Source organism: Bradysia coprophila, unplaced genomic scaffold (genome assembly GCF_014529535.1).
Source record: "Bradysia coprophila strain Holo2 unplaced genomic scaffold, BU_Bcop_v1 contig_232, whole genome shotgun sequence".
In the NCBI taxonomy this organism is placed as follows: domain Eukaryota; kingdom Metazoa; phylum Arthropoda; class Insecta; order Diptera; family Sciaridae; genus Bradysia; species Bradysia coprophila.
The window spans coordinates 10,853,975-10,872,596 of NW_023503493.1; the positions used below are offsets into that span (position 1 = coordinate 10,853,975).

The 18,622-nt window shown below is 36.1% G+C and overlaps 1 protein-coding gene and 1 long non-coding RNA gene across 2 annotated transcripts; both read left to right on the top strand.

The window, feature by feature from the left end:
* The first annotated feature begins 1,996 nt into the window (after positions 1 to 1,996).
* On the top strand, positions 1,997 to 7,793 carry LOC119076572 (vesicular glutamate transporter 1-like). Its single transcript, XM_037183367.1, has 9 exons — positions 1,997 to 2,402; positions 2,464 to 2,665; positions 5,525 to 5,644; positions 5,708 to 5,927; positions 6,084 to 6,404; positions 6,615 to 6,748; positions 7,128 to 7,270; positions 7,340 to 7,460; positions 7,521 to 7,793. Exons 1-9 carry the CDS (start codon positions 2,293 to 2,295, stop codon positions 7,680 to 7,682), a joined length of 1,533 nt encoding a protein of 510 aa, XP_037039262.1. The 5' UTR covers positions 1,997 to 2,292; the 3' UTR covers positions 7,683 to 7,793.
* Positions 7,794 to 13,005: 5,212 nt separating this feature from the next.
* On the top strand, positions 13,006 to 14,714 carry LOC119076576. The gene is made up of 3 exons (XR_005087656.1): positions 13,006 to 13,175; positions 13,943 to 13,947; positions 14,367 to 14,714. It is a non-coding gene; the product is annotated as an uncharacterized LOC119076576 (long non-coding RNA).
* Positions 14,715 to 18,622: the final 3,908 nt, after the last annotated feature.

Below are 18,622 nucleotides of genomic sequence, written 5' to 3' on the forward strand. Positions count from 1 at the left end.
CATTTCCTATTTTCATTAAATTTGTCACTTAAACATTTGGTGGCTAAGGCATTTGTTCTACTCCATAAGTTAAAATAAAAGCAAATTTGTTTTAAATCTTTTCGCTCAATTGTCGAAGTTTTCGCAGATTTTTTTTAAAGTGTGCAGAGTGACTGAATGAAAGGATTGAAGGATTTGAATAAGTAATGTGCGAATGTTTTTTGTGCGAAATTAATGTTAAAGAATTTTTCTTTTCATTTGAAAATTCATAATTATTGGTACCGGTCCAATTTTCAAATTCCTTTGTGGTGAATTATTGTTGTGATGAATTTGATTGTTTTGTGGTTTTTCGCTTACAAATTTTTACATGCCTTTGTCGGATGCATTCTTAGTACAAAATCACTTTTTGAAAGAAATTATTTAACATTCATCGAAGTCTTGTGTTAGATGTGTTTTCTACTTTTATCCAACAAAATTTGTCTTTTTTCTGATTGATCAGTGTGTAATAACAAATTGCTGGGAAAACAGTGAATAGAGAACTTTTACCATTCTTGAACAGTACTCACAGGCACTCATATTTAAACAAAAAGTGTTTATAATAAGTTATTCTATTTACGCGTTGGATTCGGTATAGTAATAAATTGTTTCTTATTTTGGCTATTATAATGGCAAATAATTTAAATCTTACTATTCCTGTAGTTGCCCTACTTCCCGCAACTCCCTAAACATCCAGATTTGTTTTAAGTAGAGGCAAAAGCCGACATTTTCAGAAAATGGAAAATTAGTGGCAACCACTGAAACTTGACTTTTTGCAAAGTACCCCGACTTTTCTCAGAATTACTGCAATAATAAAAAAAATTAAATTTGTTTTTTCATTCGAGCGGTGTAAATTAACTTTTTTCACCGCTCAAATGCGGAAAGAAAATGTTTTGTCTGATGACAATTATTCATATGAGAAAATTTCCTCCCGTCTAAATTTTTTCTCACCTGAACTGACACTTTGTTTGATCGAATTTCATGCAAAAAATGCATCTCTCGTGATGATTATCACTGCTGTGATGATGTGGTATCCCTAGTAACTAATAAAGTACCTAATGATCAAAATCTTACAAGAAAGTAATCAAACAAACGTTTAAGACTGAACTCGAGAACATTTAAATATCATATAAATTGAACGTAAAATCCCCTCCACACTTGTAGAATTTTAAGCGTGCCGTTCACTAAATTAATTCATTTCTCAATTTCAACACTTCAAAAACCACACTTTCACGTCCTTATCATCGTCATAATAAATGAAAGATTTACAACAGCTCGACAAAAAAAAATATCTTAAGTTTATGTGCCCTCTCTGACACGAAAACACGTTATTAATGATACGGAAAAAGTTCGTAGGTTTTTTGGGATAGTAATTTAAAGTTGATGACCCTGAACACTATATATATATATATAGCGAGCGGTGTGAGTGTTCTCCGTGTCGATTTTACACTTTCGGTGGAAATGCAATTCGCACCAACGTGGAATTAGCTCTAGTTAGTTGTCTTTGAACAGTACATTATACGGTTAAGGTACTATGTTAGGCTATTAAGTACATTCTATAATTGAATATTTCGTTAAGGAAATCCCATACCAGTGAGTGTACAGTACTAGATTTCCAAGCTGAAAAGCTTCATTGATAAGGCACCCCAGTGGTATAATTTTACAAAAATTCGAACAAAATGTACTACTTGGTTGGCGGTGGCAACAGTCTCCGTACATGTACCAGTAGTCATTGATTGCCGTCTCATTCATAAAACGTGTATCAATGAATTAACAGTAGGTGTTCGACTATACTGGTACGTGAATTAGTATATGTTCCGATTTTGAAACGTTCAAGGTCATACCATAGAACAGATACTGAAGTCATAGTCCTAGTGTCGAGTTGGGGCGAATAGCATCTTCAACAATTATATATATAAACTCATTGGGCGAGTAACATCTGGTTAGCTGATATTAACAAATCTTGTAAAAATGAAATCAATTCGCGTATGTACGACAGTATAGTCTAAGACTGCTAAATGTATTAATATGTTGGTGGAGCAACAGATCTGTTTCTCTATCAGCATTTCGTTGAAATGCTCTGACTACAATTTAGTTACTGATGCGCTTGACATTTAATCAGTATATTGTACTCGGAATTTCGGTTTGAGTTCAACTGGAGAATGCAGTGAAATAACAAAAAATTGCTGAAATATTCCATGTTGATAACGGACAGTTGTGTAATGACGGGAATCGAACGATTTTCTAAAATTTATTGAACATTTCATTAGCGATACTATGAAAGGAGTGATAACATGCTGTGGTTCGAGCAACGACGGTACGAAAGCGGAAAAGGAAGTGAACTTTCAGGATAAATTTGCGGTGCCAAATGACAATCGCACTGATGGGTATGAGGGTTGATTATAACAGTTTAATTTGACATAAATATGACATGATTCGTTCATGTAGTGTGCAGCCATCAACAATCGGTCTTCCTGTCGAGACGCCACCGCTCACGTGGAAGTTTTGGCAAAAGAGGCGGTACATTGTTGTTCTGCTAACATTTTTCGGATTCTTCAACGTGTACACGATGAGAGTTAATTTAAGTGTTGGAATTGTGGCAATGACCGAACTTCGACCTGTTTATTATCAAAACGGTACCGTTGGTTATGTAAGTTGATTTCAGTGGACCTTTTAGCACGGCTACATTTAATTTTTTGTGATGATCAGCAATTACGTTCTTCTGATTTGTAGTTACGTTGTGTGCTTAGACTAATATTTGATAGTGTGAGTTTTATCGCACGAAATGCCAGTCTAAGTATGATTTGTCTAAGGATGTGTCCAATTGTATCGTAATTTCGTGTTATTGCAAGAGCTACTCTAAACCATTTGAATTCGAAAAATGAGCGAATTTTTCCACAATTCGGGAAGCGTTTGCACTTCATTAGAGAAGCATTCAGCTATTTGTAAGGATTGCTTGTTCAATTTAATCAATTTATTGTTCAGTCGAATCACCGCTTATTTAGCTGCCATCGAAACTATTACCCCGTTCTCCATGTTAACACTATAAAACACGAAGTATTTTCAGTCAGTCAGTTTTCTAGGAACTGACTGCAACGAATCGCCTATCATTACTTACAATTACCGACACTTATTCACAATTTAAATGTAGCCTCATTATTGGCTCGAATGGTTGTCAGGGTTGCTACCATTAATATTCATAGCCCACAGTAGGGGGTCCAGAATCGTATGGGAAAATAAAAGTTTCGAGAAAGTTGGCGGACCCCGGGGAAAACGAACCTTTATGACCCACTGATAAAAAGTGTATATGGGGCCGATGTGATCCGAGTTGATTTATGGGTCGCTCAAGGACGAAATATGTGAAAAACCACGAAAATGAGGGTTAATGAAAAATTGAACGTAACTAACAGATGCTGAGGTCACTTCTTCAAGTGAGTTGGATTATTTCACTTCAGAATAATCCAAAGAGACCGATTTAATGATTTGTAAGTGCATTCGCATCTCCCAAGTCAGTCAAAGTTTCCCAATCTGTTCACCCAGTCTTTGGGTTCTTCCAAAACATTTATGGGATGTGCGTGCATCGGATATATTCATATCTAACGAGAGCTTATGGCATAAGATTTCATTGCAAAAAGAAATTTTTTCGAAAACAATTTTTTGAAGCTTTTAGAAATCGATTTTGGTGCAAAAATGTCAGGGTCGTGAACTCAGACAATTTTCAAATGACTGTTACGTCAAGACACCAACTTGAAACTTATTGTGTGTGGGCTCGTTAGAAAGCCACTGTCATTACCTTTACAACGACACCTAACACTTAATTTTAAGAGTGACTTCACCTGACTTTGTATTACTTGGAAATTATCTGTCGATTTTTGTATATATCAATATTGTTAGGTGTGCCCAGACGATATAAAAATTCCAAAAAATGAAAACAACGCAATTTTGTTGCTCTTGCATCTAATCTAAGTTGTCTGGACCAAAAAAGTTTGATATTGTCGCTAAAAAAATTTTTCCATAGAAAGTAATAGAAAAAATGTATGGAAAATCTCAGCGTTTTTTCACATATTTCGTCCTTGAGCTACCCATAAACCAACTCGGATCGCATCGGCCCCATATACAATTTTTATCAGGAGGCCATAAAGGTTTGTTTTCCTCGGGGTCCGACAACTTCCTCGACACTTTAATTTTTTGGACCCCCCTAGCCCACAGCTTTAACGTTCCTTTCAATAGACCGTGTGCGATTTTGAGAAAAAAGTTTCATATTTCAATAAAAAGAAGATTTACTATGAAAACCATTGAAAAAAATATTTAATCTTTTTTGTAGAAATTATTGAAAAATATTGTTGCCATCCCGATGCCATCCCACTTATTAGAATCTTAGTAAGAATCCAATTAGAATGAATTAGAATGGCTCGGATATCCTTTTAGTTTCATTCAAATTACAGCTTTTAAAGTGAGATATAAAATCAAGCAGACATTTTTCAGATATTCTGTTTACACTTTTGTTCTACAGAATAATAATCTACATCAATAAAAAATAAATTTTTTATACTGCACACGGTCTATTGTATTTGTTAAAAAATTCAATCTCAATTCGTATGGGTCGGGAATAGTCCTTTACATGCTTTTGTTTTCCCTCGGGTCGAAAGTTTCTTATTACGCACCAAGGGATGACAAGAAAATTGGTTTGAGTTTCAAAAGCATGTAACGTCGATTACATTACTAAGTATAAAAAGATGAATAGTTTCGTTTTTGTGTGTTAATTGACCTCGGCTACGCCTCGGATCAACAAAATTCACACGAAACACAGTCAAACGAGACTTTTCATTTTTATCCTGAGTTATGTAATGGATTTTACATGCTGAGGGCGTCGAAAGCATCTCTTTACTATTACATAACAAGGGATGAAAAGGTAAAAATGGAAGTTGTTGTGGGAATTTTGTTGATCCGAAGCGAAGCCGAGGTCAACAATAACGCTACGCAATCGACTACGACAGCAATAATAAACGAAAAGTATCGACAAATGAGGTCTTATATAGCAAAAAGCGTGGTCAAAACAAATGAAGTAAAAGATTTGTGAAAACAATCTTTGAAAATCTTCGATCAAATGAAGTAATAGATCAGATAGTAAAACTGTTAATATGCTTGCCGTCTGTGACAGGTTAATGCAAATGAAGCTCTATACTACATTAACTCCTCAAGTGTTTATGCACCACAGACCTTAAGCATTAATAGGAATAGTAGCATATTATCATGTATAGTGGACGAGCAAAATTCGTATCCAAATATAATTCAGGAGGATTCAGGTCGACATTCGTTATCAGAATAGTGGCCCGATACGATTACTTTATAAATTTGAAATTCTTTACTATTGAGCTAACTAAAAGGTCTACGGCGTTGCTGAATAGAATTGCCAGAGATTTTAACCAATATAAAATCTGGTCTATGGAAATTATATCTGACTCGTTAACTTTCACAGTTTAACCACAACCATTTTTCGATTTAAAAGGAGCAATACTTTAACTGGTCGTCAACGGAACAAGGGCTCATCTTAAGTGCATTCTTTTACGGTTACATTCTGACGCAATTGATCGGAGGTTATTTCGGAGCAAAAATTGGCGGGAATTGGGTGAGAGACGAACTAGTTTTCTGTTTCATCAAGACAATACTAATCTGTCTGGCTTGTTTATAGGTGTTTGGGGTCGGTATCTTTACAACAGCCGTTTTAACACTGATAACTCCATTGGCTGCAAAATCTGGAGTGTACGTCCTGATTGCGGTTAGAGTAATCGAAGGCATTTTCGAAGGTGTTACGCTTCCATGTGTGCATGATATTTGGTCACGATGGGCTCCACCACATGAGCGCAGTAGAATGGCAACGATAGCGTTGGCAGGCACATACGTTGGAACAGGTATAACCTAAATATTTTTGAGGTCTCACGACAGATTGTGTCTTTACCTGATGCGCCTTTTTGTTGTGAGACCGACGAACTGATTTAACTGAACAAACAAAGGATGAATGATCGACAGGCAATGTGTAACACGACGTAAAATTCATTATATTTCAGTCATTGCAATGCCTCTGAGTGGTATATTGGCCAATACACTCGGCTGGGAGAGTTTATTTTACGTGTTCGGTGTGATCGGCGTTTTGTGGTTCATTGTTTGGGTGATTGTGGTTCGCCGGAATCCCGGGCAGGATCGGTATATAACGAAAGATGAGCTGCAATACATAAAAGCGTCTATAGGAGCTGTGCGGGATAAAAAGCCATCCGTTCCGTGGAAAGCGATTTTGACGTCGAAACATGTTTACGCTATTTATGTGGCCAATACAGCTGAGACCTGGGGTCTCTACACGCTCATCACACAATTGCCAACATTTCTGAAAGGTATGTGAAAGCATTAGGACCATACAGACTTATATGGAAATTTGACTCGGATACCAGGAAGAAAACAAAATTTCCACACGCGTATCCGAGGCATGCGTTAGCGATTTTCCTGAGTAGACTTATCGTTAATGCGGCTATTTTTTTCACTTTGGGACTGTCGTAGTCTGTCTCAGCGTGTCAGATTCGCTCACATCCGTAAACTACTTTCAGATGCAATGAACTATGACCTACAAAAATCTGGTTTTCTGTCTGCAACGCCCTATCTGGCATTGGCAATTTTGTTATTTGTTTTCGGTTATTTAGCTGACTGGGTCCAGATGAAAAAATATTTGACCACGACTCAGGTAAGTTAAGACCATGACACATACTAGATCAAGAGGAACGTTGCCGGAACTCTTGAGGCTTGAGCCGGTTTAGTTTTCTTTCGTGAATCGTGAATCTATAGTACATTACATTGGATGCTGCGAAAGTAATTCATTACTAGAAGAAACATTTTCCGAATTAAAATGAATTACTTTCGCAGCATCCAGTCTATTCCGGTTTATGCCGCATGCGAAAGTTGATTAGCACAAAGGAATTCACAAAAATATTCTTTGTGCAATGTTTCATTGTCAGAAGAATGGATTATGGTCATTTAATTGATAATTGATTGACAGCTCATTTTCTTGTATTAAGTCATGTACAAAGTGTTTTAAGTACTTAAATGGCAACATTTTGTCGCAGGTCCGTAGATACTTCAATTGCCTAGGTTTCTTGTTGCAAGGAACTTTTATGCTGTTAGCTGCCTATTTGTTGCATCCGGTGTGGAGCATTGTCTGCATAGTATTAGCTGTTGGCTTCGGTGCACTGGTGTTTTGTGGATATTGGTAAAAAACAATTTTCTAAATTCTTTTTGACAAAAATTACTAATCCAAAATCCTGATTTCCATCCATAGCGTAAATGCACTTGATATTGCACCACAATTCGCCAGCATTATCATGGGAATATCGAATACATTCGGAACCATTCCTGGCATAATATCGCCTACATTGACGGGAGTGTTGGTCAAAAATAAGGTTCGGTTATTACTGTACATGCCATGGCAGTTATTTTGAAACTGTACGTCTCCATTTCAGACGATGGAAGAATGGCGCATCGTTTTCTTTATTACATCCGGTGTGTATGCGATTGGTTGTATTGTTTATTGGATTTGGTGTACCTCAGAGTTACAACCGTGGGCGAAACGGAAGGAGGTCGTGAACGATAGAGAATCCAATACCGACACCGCACATATGTAGCGACTGTTGATCCTGTTGACGAACTGAGGAAATCAGTTTTACTTCTAAAGGATACCGTAATAAGTGTAAATAGACATAGAGGTGTAAATACAATACCAAAAGAAAATATGAGATGAAATATCAGTTTGAGATGGTTTCACTCAATCGTTCGTTGGTTAGAAAATACATAAAGTAAGGCTTACTATCGGGTCAGGTCAACCTGAAAATCTCAGGTCAGGTCATTTCAGATCATGACCTGAAATGACCTGAAACCTGAATTTGACCTGATAACTTGACCTGAATATTATCAGGTTGATCTGATCTTTTTTATGTTTTTTTAAATTAGTTTTGTTAATATAAAATCTAAAAAACAATTGATTCCTGATAAGGCCTACTACTAGGTTTTTGTTGTCTTAGCGGACGCTTATAGTTTCTTTACAAACAAAACGAAAGGTACGGAAAGTCGTACAATCTTCACTTGGATCATTAGCTACACTTCGCATATTTTACATTTTATATGGGGTCAATAAGTAACTTCTAGGACTGAGTTTTATCAGCTAACCAGATTAGGTTAAATACTCAAGTGTCGATACTAGATTGTGCGACGTTTCTGGATGTTTTCCGTATGTTCAGTCAGAAATTTCAGAAATTGCACTCTCATCACTTAACTCTAATCGGTCCGTTGATAAATGTTAACGTCAAAACCGCAGACAAAAATCAAAAGTCTCTACATTGTAATGGCAATTATGTGGGTAAAAATGAGTTATAAGGGTGAACATAGCGAAGCTTGAATGATTTTTGGCTCGATGGAACATCTAGTCCGCGTCAGTATATCAGCTCCAGCCGAATTGTCAAGTTCTACAGAAACTGATTTTTTGGAAAGGACAAGAAACACGAGTCATGCGACTGAGGAAAGGAAATTCACCCTCTTAGCTCGGTAGTATGTAAGACTGTTCAAGAGCCAATTGAAAAGAGAATTATAGCAAACGCCGATTTTTTCGGAAATTCAATTTCAGGTCATCAGGTCATTTCGGGTTATTTCAGGTCATGACCTGAAAACTCAGGTCAGGTCAAAGTTAATTTCTATTTCAGGTCAAACTGACCTGACCTGTGGTAAGCCTTATTACGTAGGTGATGGTAAAATTGTATCCAAAAGTTTTAACGTTCTAAATCGAGATGTGCTGCAGCAAGAAATGGTTGCATTCAAAAAATTCGCAACTGTTTATCGACCACACATGCTCAAACTGAAGGAGGAACTATGTGCGCAACTTCTGCTTAGAACTCATCCCCTTTCGAAACTTAGAAACGACAAGCTCGAGTCGGGTAATATGTTGGAACCATGCCCAATCAGAGTATGTTCGAGGAGTCTTCATACATTTTCGTGGATGGTTTTCATGATTTAATCTTAGGGACACCGTTACATGAAAGCAGGAATAACGAATCTTAGTGACTACGATTCTCCGATACTTCCACTTGTTCCAGCTGGCGAATGGAGGCTAGATACAACTCTATCAAAGAAAATAAATGGTTCCGAAGTGGTTCTACTGTCTTGGTCTGAATATTATGAAGTTAGGGCATTGACCGCTGAACAGTTTTGATTTAGCGTAATAAAGTGCACGCAAGTGATTGAGCTCATTTTAGAGTATAGTAGGGTAAAAGCACCTGTATAGGACCGTGGGCCTTAATTCGGACATATTGATGCTTTTACCCTATGTTGAATTCATAGTTTTGAATACGTTTGTTAATCCCCTGATCCATCAAAATTCCAATTCTCTGGAATGTGTTCCAGAAAAACGAATCTGAATGAGACACAAGAAAAATGATTTTCCAAATTTTTATTTAAATTAAATGACAAAATGACATAAATTAAAATTAATTAAATTAAATTGGCGGTGATTAACGCTCTGATTCAAAGTTAAGCTTTGAATGGTTATTGAATCCACCTTTCCGTATAAATAAGACACAACATCGTTCTGGCAAACTCACTTATCGCCCACTTTTACATTGAAAATCATCCTTTTTTACTTCACATTTTCCTTAATTTTACTCACTTTTCGTTCCTTTTTTTACTTCACACTTTCCATGAATGTCCACCTCACTTCAAAGTCCTCGTACATCGTTCACTAATTCGGTTAAAACTCAAATTCAGTGGCCGGCATCGCTTTCTTCTGCTTTTTAGCCTTCTTCCCTTTGTCCAGGTCCGGATTGATAGCATATTGAAATCGTTTCTGCTTGACTCGATCGCTGCCGGCTGTAACCTCACGCTGAGCGCTTGAAGACAGCGCGTGACGGATGCTACTTTTCCATTTCTTCGACGCTGTTTTGTCCAAGTTCCTGCATGCCGGATTCACCTTGTAGTAGAAATCGTATATTTCTTCCACCTTCACCCATTGCTTTCCTGAGCTTCTTATTGCCTTCATGATGTTAGATGGGTACGTTGCCTGTTTGTGCACGGCTTGCTGACCCATTTCGACATTGCATTCACTCAGTTGGTTCTGTTCAACGGGTTCAACTGGTTGAATCGGCTGGAAGACATCACTCGGTTCAACAGATTGGACTGTATCAACTAACTCAGCCGGCTGCATGGCATAGTCATGTTCGCTTATTTCAACCGGCTGCATGGCATAGTCATGTTCGCTTATTTCAACCGGCTGCATGGCATAGTCATGTTCGCTTATAACAATCGGCTCCATGGCATGATCTGGTTCAATGGGCTCAATTGATTGTATCGGCTGCATGCTTGGATGACTGTCCCAGTCTGGCACCATTCGAACGTTGCATACGTGTGAAAATGGAACTGCTATGTATCTCGTGTTCAAGTACGCGTCGAAATCTCCGTAAAGTTCCTTTATTGACTTGCCATCGCTGTAATCAGGTTCTACGTAATTCTGAAAACGAAAAAAAAATCTTTGTTAAAGCACCGCTCTTTAAATCGCAAACTACGTGTGTCAAACTCACGGGCTTTTTTAAGCGTGTATTTTACACATTGTGTGTAAAAACTTTTTGAAAGTGTGTATTTTACACACTTTTTTGTTCGTAGTAAAAGTGTGTAAAATTACACACTATGCCTAATAAAAAATGTAAAAAATCGACTTATTGCCAAAAAAAACTGAGGCTTCATTCCAAACGAAGCTTTATGAGCTTAATCCATTTAACTGATAATTAATATTTTTTAATTTCAAATGAGACACTCGAACCTTACTTCGTTTTTTAATATTTTCTGTACATTAGGGATGGGAGGCGTTCAAAATTATCGATAATATCAATCGAAAGAAATTATCGATAATTGATTAATCATATCGTTATCGATAATTTAATAATTATCGATAATTAACAAAATATCGAAATTCGATAATTATCAAAATATCGATATTTTGACATTTATCTGAAAATTCATGACAATATACCGATATATCGGAATATATCGGTAAATATCGGATTTTCGGACCGAAATATCGATATATCGAATTATCGATATCTTGATAATTATCAAAATATCAATAATTATCGATTATCGATATTTTTTTTGATAATTTTCGATAAAAAAAGTCGATAATTATCGATTATCGATAATCGATAAATATCGATAACCATTATCATTATCGCCCATGCCTACTGTACATTACTGCAAGTCTTTTCGAAAGAATAAAGAGAAAATTGAACAATTGGGTAGAGCTAAGAGTAAAAAAGTATCCAGACGCTCAATACATCGAAGAAATCATCATCGTCCGAAGACGAAAAAGTGGAACAAGCCGTTCCAATTCGCAAACAGATTCTTAGCGCATTGTGTGAGTGCTCCTTTTGTGAAAAGCAACGAAAGATAAAAGCGAAGCCACGTTCCACGCTGAATTTGTGATTTCAAGAACATAGTAAGGAGTAAATTTGGAGCTGCGTTAAATGTGTAATAATTATACACTCTTCAGTCTACGAGTGTGTAATCATTACACATTTTACTCTAAAAAATGAAAAAGTGTGTAATTGCAAAAAGGTATTATACACACTTTTTCGGAAAGTAAGAGTCTAGGAATTGATAGAAAAAAAAGTGTGTAAAAACTCAAAAAGCTTAAAAATGCCCGTGGTCAAACTCTCTAGAATGCTTGCAATTCCGAATCAGTCAAAAACACTCAAAAGAGTAAAAGTGACACAAGTTCCTGTGCATACTTCCAAAACAACTGATATCGCTGGATGTGACGCATTCTGCGCTTGTACGCAAAAACTGTAACAGCAAAAATTTGACCAAAGAAATTCTAGAAACAAAATTTTACCAAAAAAAATTTTCGTCACAAGTGGCAAATGATTCGGACGTATTAGGACGTATTCTTGCCTATTTAAAAAAATTTCTTAAAAGTACTTTCCTCAACATCTGCCACTTGCGACGCAAAATTTTTTTGGTAAAATTTTGTTTCTAGAATTTAAAAAAATTAAAAAATTTGAAAAATTTAAAAAATTTAAAAAATTTAAAAAATTTACAAAATTTTCAAAAAAATAAAAAAATTTGAAAAAATTTAAAAATCTAAAAAATACTTAATTTTGGAAAAAAATTGATGCGAGCAGAGCTTACCAAAAGCGAACAAATTAGTTCTACCATACCCATCCACACACACACACTTAAAGGTGTTCCTATATGGAAACTTCGAGGAGCACTAGCTCCGAAACGAGGCCGGTTCCCCCCAAATTTTTTTTTTCTGGAATGTCTTAGAATGACTGCTAGAATCTCACAAAATTTCAACAAAATCTAAAGAAGACTTTAGAAGATAGGAAACACGGACGGACGGACGGGACTAACAAAGTAACGTAGGATTTTTTCATTTCGTTTAAAGTAAACTGGGCTCAAAATAAGAATTTAAATTCTGTGTGGTTCAAGAGTTTTTCTTGTTCCACACGATCCACAGCGCTTTGAAAGCTTATTTAGTAACCATGCCCTGCTGCCCTCTCATTCAATTTAGTCGAAACTATCAATTTCATTCGAGACAATACATACAAATTTTTCGGTTGAATATTTACTGTACCAACTACATAAATACCAAGCGATTCAAATGCAAAGTGTTACAAGTCAGGTTCTGTTTGTAATTGATCAATTAGTTTTTGTGCTTCTTTTACAAATTCTGACGCGTTACTTAATTGTAGAGTTGACTCTACTGTGTACATATAGAATTCTTCTATCTTAGTTCTTATCTTATGTATCAATACTGTGCGAAATTTATTCTACAAATCGAGTCCACTGGTGATGTTTTATGTTCTCATATGTCTAATGAAGGACAAAATACAAAATTCCTAAGAACTAACCGAAGAATAAAACATTTTTAGGATTGTTAATAGTATACGTTCTACAATATGAAAATGTAACGACATTTTAGTGGACAACATACCGAGGTGATTATGGAAAGTTAAGTTAGAACAGACATCTGAAAAGAATTGCGATAGTCGCCTTTCGACGAACACACACTTGGTGTATGACATTTCTTTTATTTATTATCATTGTTGTGCAAGTGTCAACCAATTCTGTTTAGACCCGTACGAAGTACTGGGGTCTTATAGGTTTACGCATACGTTTGTAACACGTCGAATTGGACTCCCTGAGTAAGGGGAAACCTATTGTGGTTGTCTAGAGATGCCAAATCCGCGGAAAAAATGTCCGTCTGTCTGTCCGTTTGGTAATGTCAAAAGACAGGCTAAGTTCGAAGATGAGTGATTTTGGATCGACCCCTCCTGAGCTGTGGCCCAATAAGTGCTTTACGGTTTTTCGAAGATATCTCCGGACATTTAAACGTTAAAAACGTTAAAAAAAACGTTAAACGTGTAAGTGATACGTCAAATAAAAGGTATTTACAATACCGATCGACAAAAAAAAAAGTTTATGGAAATCTGATGACCGACTCGTGAGTTAGACCCCTTGGTGTGGAACAGGCACAGGGCGGCAAGCAGTTTTTGCTTGTAGGTCGGCCACATTTGAACATATTTCGTCTGTTTTAGCTTTATTAGATAGGTATTGACCGTACCAATCAGGGAAATTTTTTTTTATGAAATTATGTTCTCCGGAGCGTGAGCTAGGTCTCTTGGAGTGAGCTCTTATCTGGCTACTCGGAAGTACAGTGAACGTGGTGTATTTTGACAATATCTCGAGTAAATTTTGACCGAATTTCATGAATTTTTTTTTGTTTGAAAGGTATTAACGAATGTAAAGCGTCGGTACTATTTCCGGTCTCCTAACAAAATGGCTGCCGGCGGCCATATTGATTTTAGTAAAACGATATAAAGTGGGAAAAATGATGCTTAGAGAGTTTCTGTTAACATGGAAATAATGTGTTAAGTGTGAGGGGTTTCAGGGATTCCATATATGGACATCTATATATACCTATATACAGCTATATTGAGCTATATACAGGCATATAGAGCTATATAATAGCATATTCCTCTGTGAAATGTTTATTTACAGCGAAATATAGGTAAATATAGCGGTATATAGCTGTTTAAATAGGAATTTATGAAATTTGACTTCGTACGGGGCTGTCTATATTGCCTCCGGCAATTTAATTGTATATGATAACAAGGCAAAGAGTGGATAATGTAAGTGATTTAAAAGGAAGAATAGTTTTTCAGCAGAGAGGAAAATGAAGTAAGAGAAATGAAGAGTTTCACATTAAAGGCTTTTGATACGAATAGGTGTTTCGTACGGGTCGGCGTTAGCTATGTTTTTCTTGTGAGGTTTGATCTGTGAATTAGATAAATAATTTTGTTTTCAACTATTTTCCCTAAGAAAAAGTATGCAGAAAAGGCAAATTCAAACGTTGCACTGTCGTTTTATTTAAAATTTCGACAGTCAACGGTTTTATTATCTTTTCTCATGCGAATCGCGAGTGTAAAATTTTTTGTCTTTTGTGTTGACTTACAAAATGTTCGTCTTTTTGGTGGCCAAAATGAAATTATAATGAAATTTCCAGAGTTTTAGTTCCGAAAGTTATCTAATGAAACATCGGACAAGCAGAATATTTACAACATATTTTTTATTGTAATTTTTGATGCTCGGACAAGCAGAAGCTTTCAAGAGGGAAGTGGATTTACATATTATATTTGTGCCACCGAGAATTGAAATACGACTGATTTCAATATCGATAACTAGATTGAAATGTCCAAAATTACAACACCCGTTTTCATGGCTTATTACAACACTCAAACCAGTGTTGAAATGAAATTCGTATGAGTTATTACAGCATTCGTTTTGAAAAATGCAAAGCAACGTGATCGATCAAATTCGAAGAGTGATTGTTTACAATGAAAATTCTGAATTTTTGTGCATTTGTCTATTTCAATTCACGTATTGTAATGAGATTTTTTCAGCACACGACCCAATTTTCCTTACGAGCGAAGCCTTACTTGGGTCTAGTGCTGAAAAAATCAACATTACAATACTTGTAACACAACATACTATTACAATCGCCAAACAAATGCTCGATCTCGTCAAATATTTTAGTATATCCAACGCTGCGGATTACCGTTCTTTTTTCTTCTGGTAGTAGCACCTTGACCTAGTTACTTTACTGACAATTTTGAAACATTCAAATTTTGTATTGCGTAAAATCGTCCAAGAATTTCAAAATGTAGAAGACAGCTCCAGGCATTTTTTTTGTTTGATCGAACCTTTAATTGGAATCCAAATATCAATTGAGTTTTGACGGCAAATTAAGTTAAACTGTAGACTATTACGGGAGTTCCTTGTCAATACACTAGTAATGTGAGCACACAAGCAATTAAGTAGGAAGACCAACAGAAACGTCGCTTATCAAATAGGACAGCAGATCATAAACAAAGTAGGAAAAAAGGACTCCAAAAATTGCTATGAATATAAAATATCAGGTACATTGCTACCATTGTCGACTCTGCTTTCACATAGAACATTTTTTCCTACCCTTCTCACTTGAGTGATCATCAACATAATTTCACATTTAGGCTTAAATCAATAGGAAGTTTTGATTTTAATTCAGGTCATTTAAACGGTCGAAACGAAAAAGTTGATTAATTGAGTAATTTTAAAAAAATGAAGAAAAACGAGATGTAAATATTCTGCTTGTCCGATGTTTCATTAGATAACTTTCGGAACTAAAACTCTGGAAATTTCATTATAATTTCATTTTGGCCACCAAAAAGACGAACATTTTGTAAGTCAACACAAAAGACAAAAAATTTTACACTCGCGATTCGCATGAGAAAAGATAATAAAACCGTTGACTGTCGAAATTTTAAATAAAACGACAGTGCAACGTTTGAATTTGCCTTTTCTGCATACTTTTTCTTAGGGAAAATAGTTGAAAACAAAATTATTTATCTAATTCACAGATCAAACCTCACAAGAAACATAGCTAACGCCGACCCGTACGAAACACCTATTCGTATCAAAAGCCTTTAATGTGAAACTCTTCATTTCTCTTACTTCATTTTCTTCTCTGCTGAAAAACTATTCTTCCTTTTAAATCACTTACATTATCCACTCTTTGCCTTGTTATCATATACAATTAAATTGCCGGAAGCAAAATAGACAGCCCCGTACGAAGTCAAATTTCATAAATTCCTATTTAAACAGCTATATACCGCTATATACCTATATTTCACTGTAAATAAACATTTCACAGAGGAATATGCTATTATATAGCTCTATATGCCTGTATATAGCTCAATATAGCTGTATATAGGTATATATAGATGTCCATATATGGAATCCCTGAAACCCCTCACACTTAACACATTATTTCCATGTTAACAGAAACTCTCTAAGCATCATTTTTCCCACTTTATATCGTTTTACTAAAATCCAATATGGCCGCCGGCAGCCATTTTGTTAGAAGACCAGAAATTTTACCGACGCTTTACATTCGTTAATACCTTTCAAACAAAAAAAAATTCATGAAATTCGGTCAAAATTTACTCGAGATATTGTCAAAATACACCACGTTCACTGTACTTCCGAGTAGCCAGATAAGAGCTCACTCCAAGAGACCTAGCTCACGCTCCGGAGAACATAATTTCATAAAAAAAAATTCCCTGATTGGTACGGTCAATACCTATCTAATAAAGCTAAAACGAACGAAATATGTTCAAATGTGGCCCACCTACAAGCAAAAACTGCTTGCCGCCCTGTGCCTGTTCCACACCAAGGGGTCTAACTCACGAGTCGGTCATCCGATTTCCATAAACTTTTTTTTGTCGATCGGTATTGTAAATACCTTTTATTTGACGTATCACTTACAAGTTTAACGTTTAAATGTCCGGAGATATCTTCGAAAAACCGTAAAGCACTTATTGGGCCACAGCTCGGGAGGGGTCGATCCAAAATCACTCATCTTCGAACTTAGCCTGTCTTTTGACATTACCAAACGGGAAAAAAAGAATTTTCAAAATCGGATGCGTTTTACTCAAGTTATCGTGCAGACAGACAGACGGACAGACGGACAGACGGACAGACGGACAGACGGACAGACGGACAGACGGACAGACGGACAGACGGACTTTTTTTTCGCGGATTTGGCATCTCTAGACAACCACAATAGGTTTCCCCTTACTCAGGGAGTCCAATTCGACGTGTTACAAACGTATGCGTAAACCTATAAGACCCCAGTTTTTCGTACGGGTCTAAAAACAGAATTGGTTGACACTTGCACAACAATGATAATAAATAAAAGAAATGCCATACACCAAGTGTGTGTTCGTCGAAAGGCGACTATCGCAATTCTTTTTAGATGTCTGTTCTAACTGAACTTTCCATAATCACCTCGGTATGTTGTCCACTAAAATGTCGTTACATTTTCATATTGTAGGACTTAGACTATTAACAATCCTAAAAATGTTTTATTCTTCGGTTAGTTTTTAGGAATTTTGTATTTTGTCCTACATTAGGCATATGAGAACATAAAACATCACCAGCGGACTCGCGTCAGAATTTATTAAAAAAACGCGAAAATCGATCAATTAAAAATAAAACCTGACTTGTATCACTTTTCATTTAAATCGGTCGGTATTTATGTAGTTGGTACAGTAATTTTTCAACCGAAAAATTTGTATGTATTGTCTCAAGAGAAATTGATAGCTTCGACTAAATTGAATGAGAGGGCAGCAGGACATGGTTATTAAATTAGCTTTCAAAACGCTGTGGGTCGTGTGGAACAAAAAACTCTTGAACCACACAGAATATAAAAACTTATTTTGAGCCCAGTTTACTGAAATTGACCAAAATGTATGGAAATGGGGCTTCCTGGAAGATTTTTTGCGTGGCCAAATTTTAAGCTGCAAGAACGTGTGATAGCTCGTTGAACTCGTACGGACGCCTAGTTTTTTTTAATGGTAATTTGGAGCCATTTGTATTTGAATTGTAGAACTTCAATATTTGCTGTATATATGGTTCTGCAGACTACGACAAAAATTTTTTTTGAAATTTTTTCTAGTAATAGGACTTGCGATGAGTTTGAAATCACCTGGTGAAATTCAGAAAAAACCTCAGAAATTCTTCAGAAGCGTTGAATAGAACCGCGTAACTACTAAGCTCGAATACGCCTCGAGTCACCATTATTATGAGCAGTCTTTTTTACAGAAAAACAAAACTTTAAGTCGATAGTCATGAAAATGCGTCGAATTATTTAATCGAAACGGATTACTAATTATTTCGTTGTATTTCGACATGAAGAACATTGGAGGAACATTTATCGAAAATTTCAGCCATCTCCAGTTGTACTCATATTACAAGCTATGGAAAAAAGGTGCGCAGCTCTTAAATAGGTCAAGTTGATATGGTAAAGAATCGGCTATTTGGATATTTAACGCCTGAGTCTACAATTCTGACGCCCGAGTCCACAAAATAAGTTTTTTGATTGGCCCTAACGTTTGATTTGCCCATTTAAAAATTGCCTTTAGCGCCAAAAAGCAAAAGTCGGCGCTGTAGGCTCCTTCTTATTGAAATTTCATAGCAAGACATA

What these genes read in the sequence shown, in the direction of transcription:
- LOC119076572 (XM_037183367.1), top strand. Translation starts at nt 2,293, where the DNA reads ATGAAAGGAGTGATAACATGCTGTGGTTCGAGCAACGACGGTACGAAA. An exon ending in AATGACAATCGCACTGATGG is followed by an intron (nt 2,403 to 2,463) that starts GTATGAGGGTTG and finishes TCGTTCATGTAG; the next exon opens with TGTGCAGCCATCAACAATCG. An exon ending in GAGTGTTGGTCAAAAATAAG is followed by an intron (nt 7,461 to 7,520) that starts GTTCGGTTATTA and finishes TCTCCATTTCAG; the next exon opens with ACGATGGAAGAATGGCGCAT.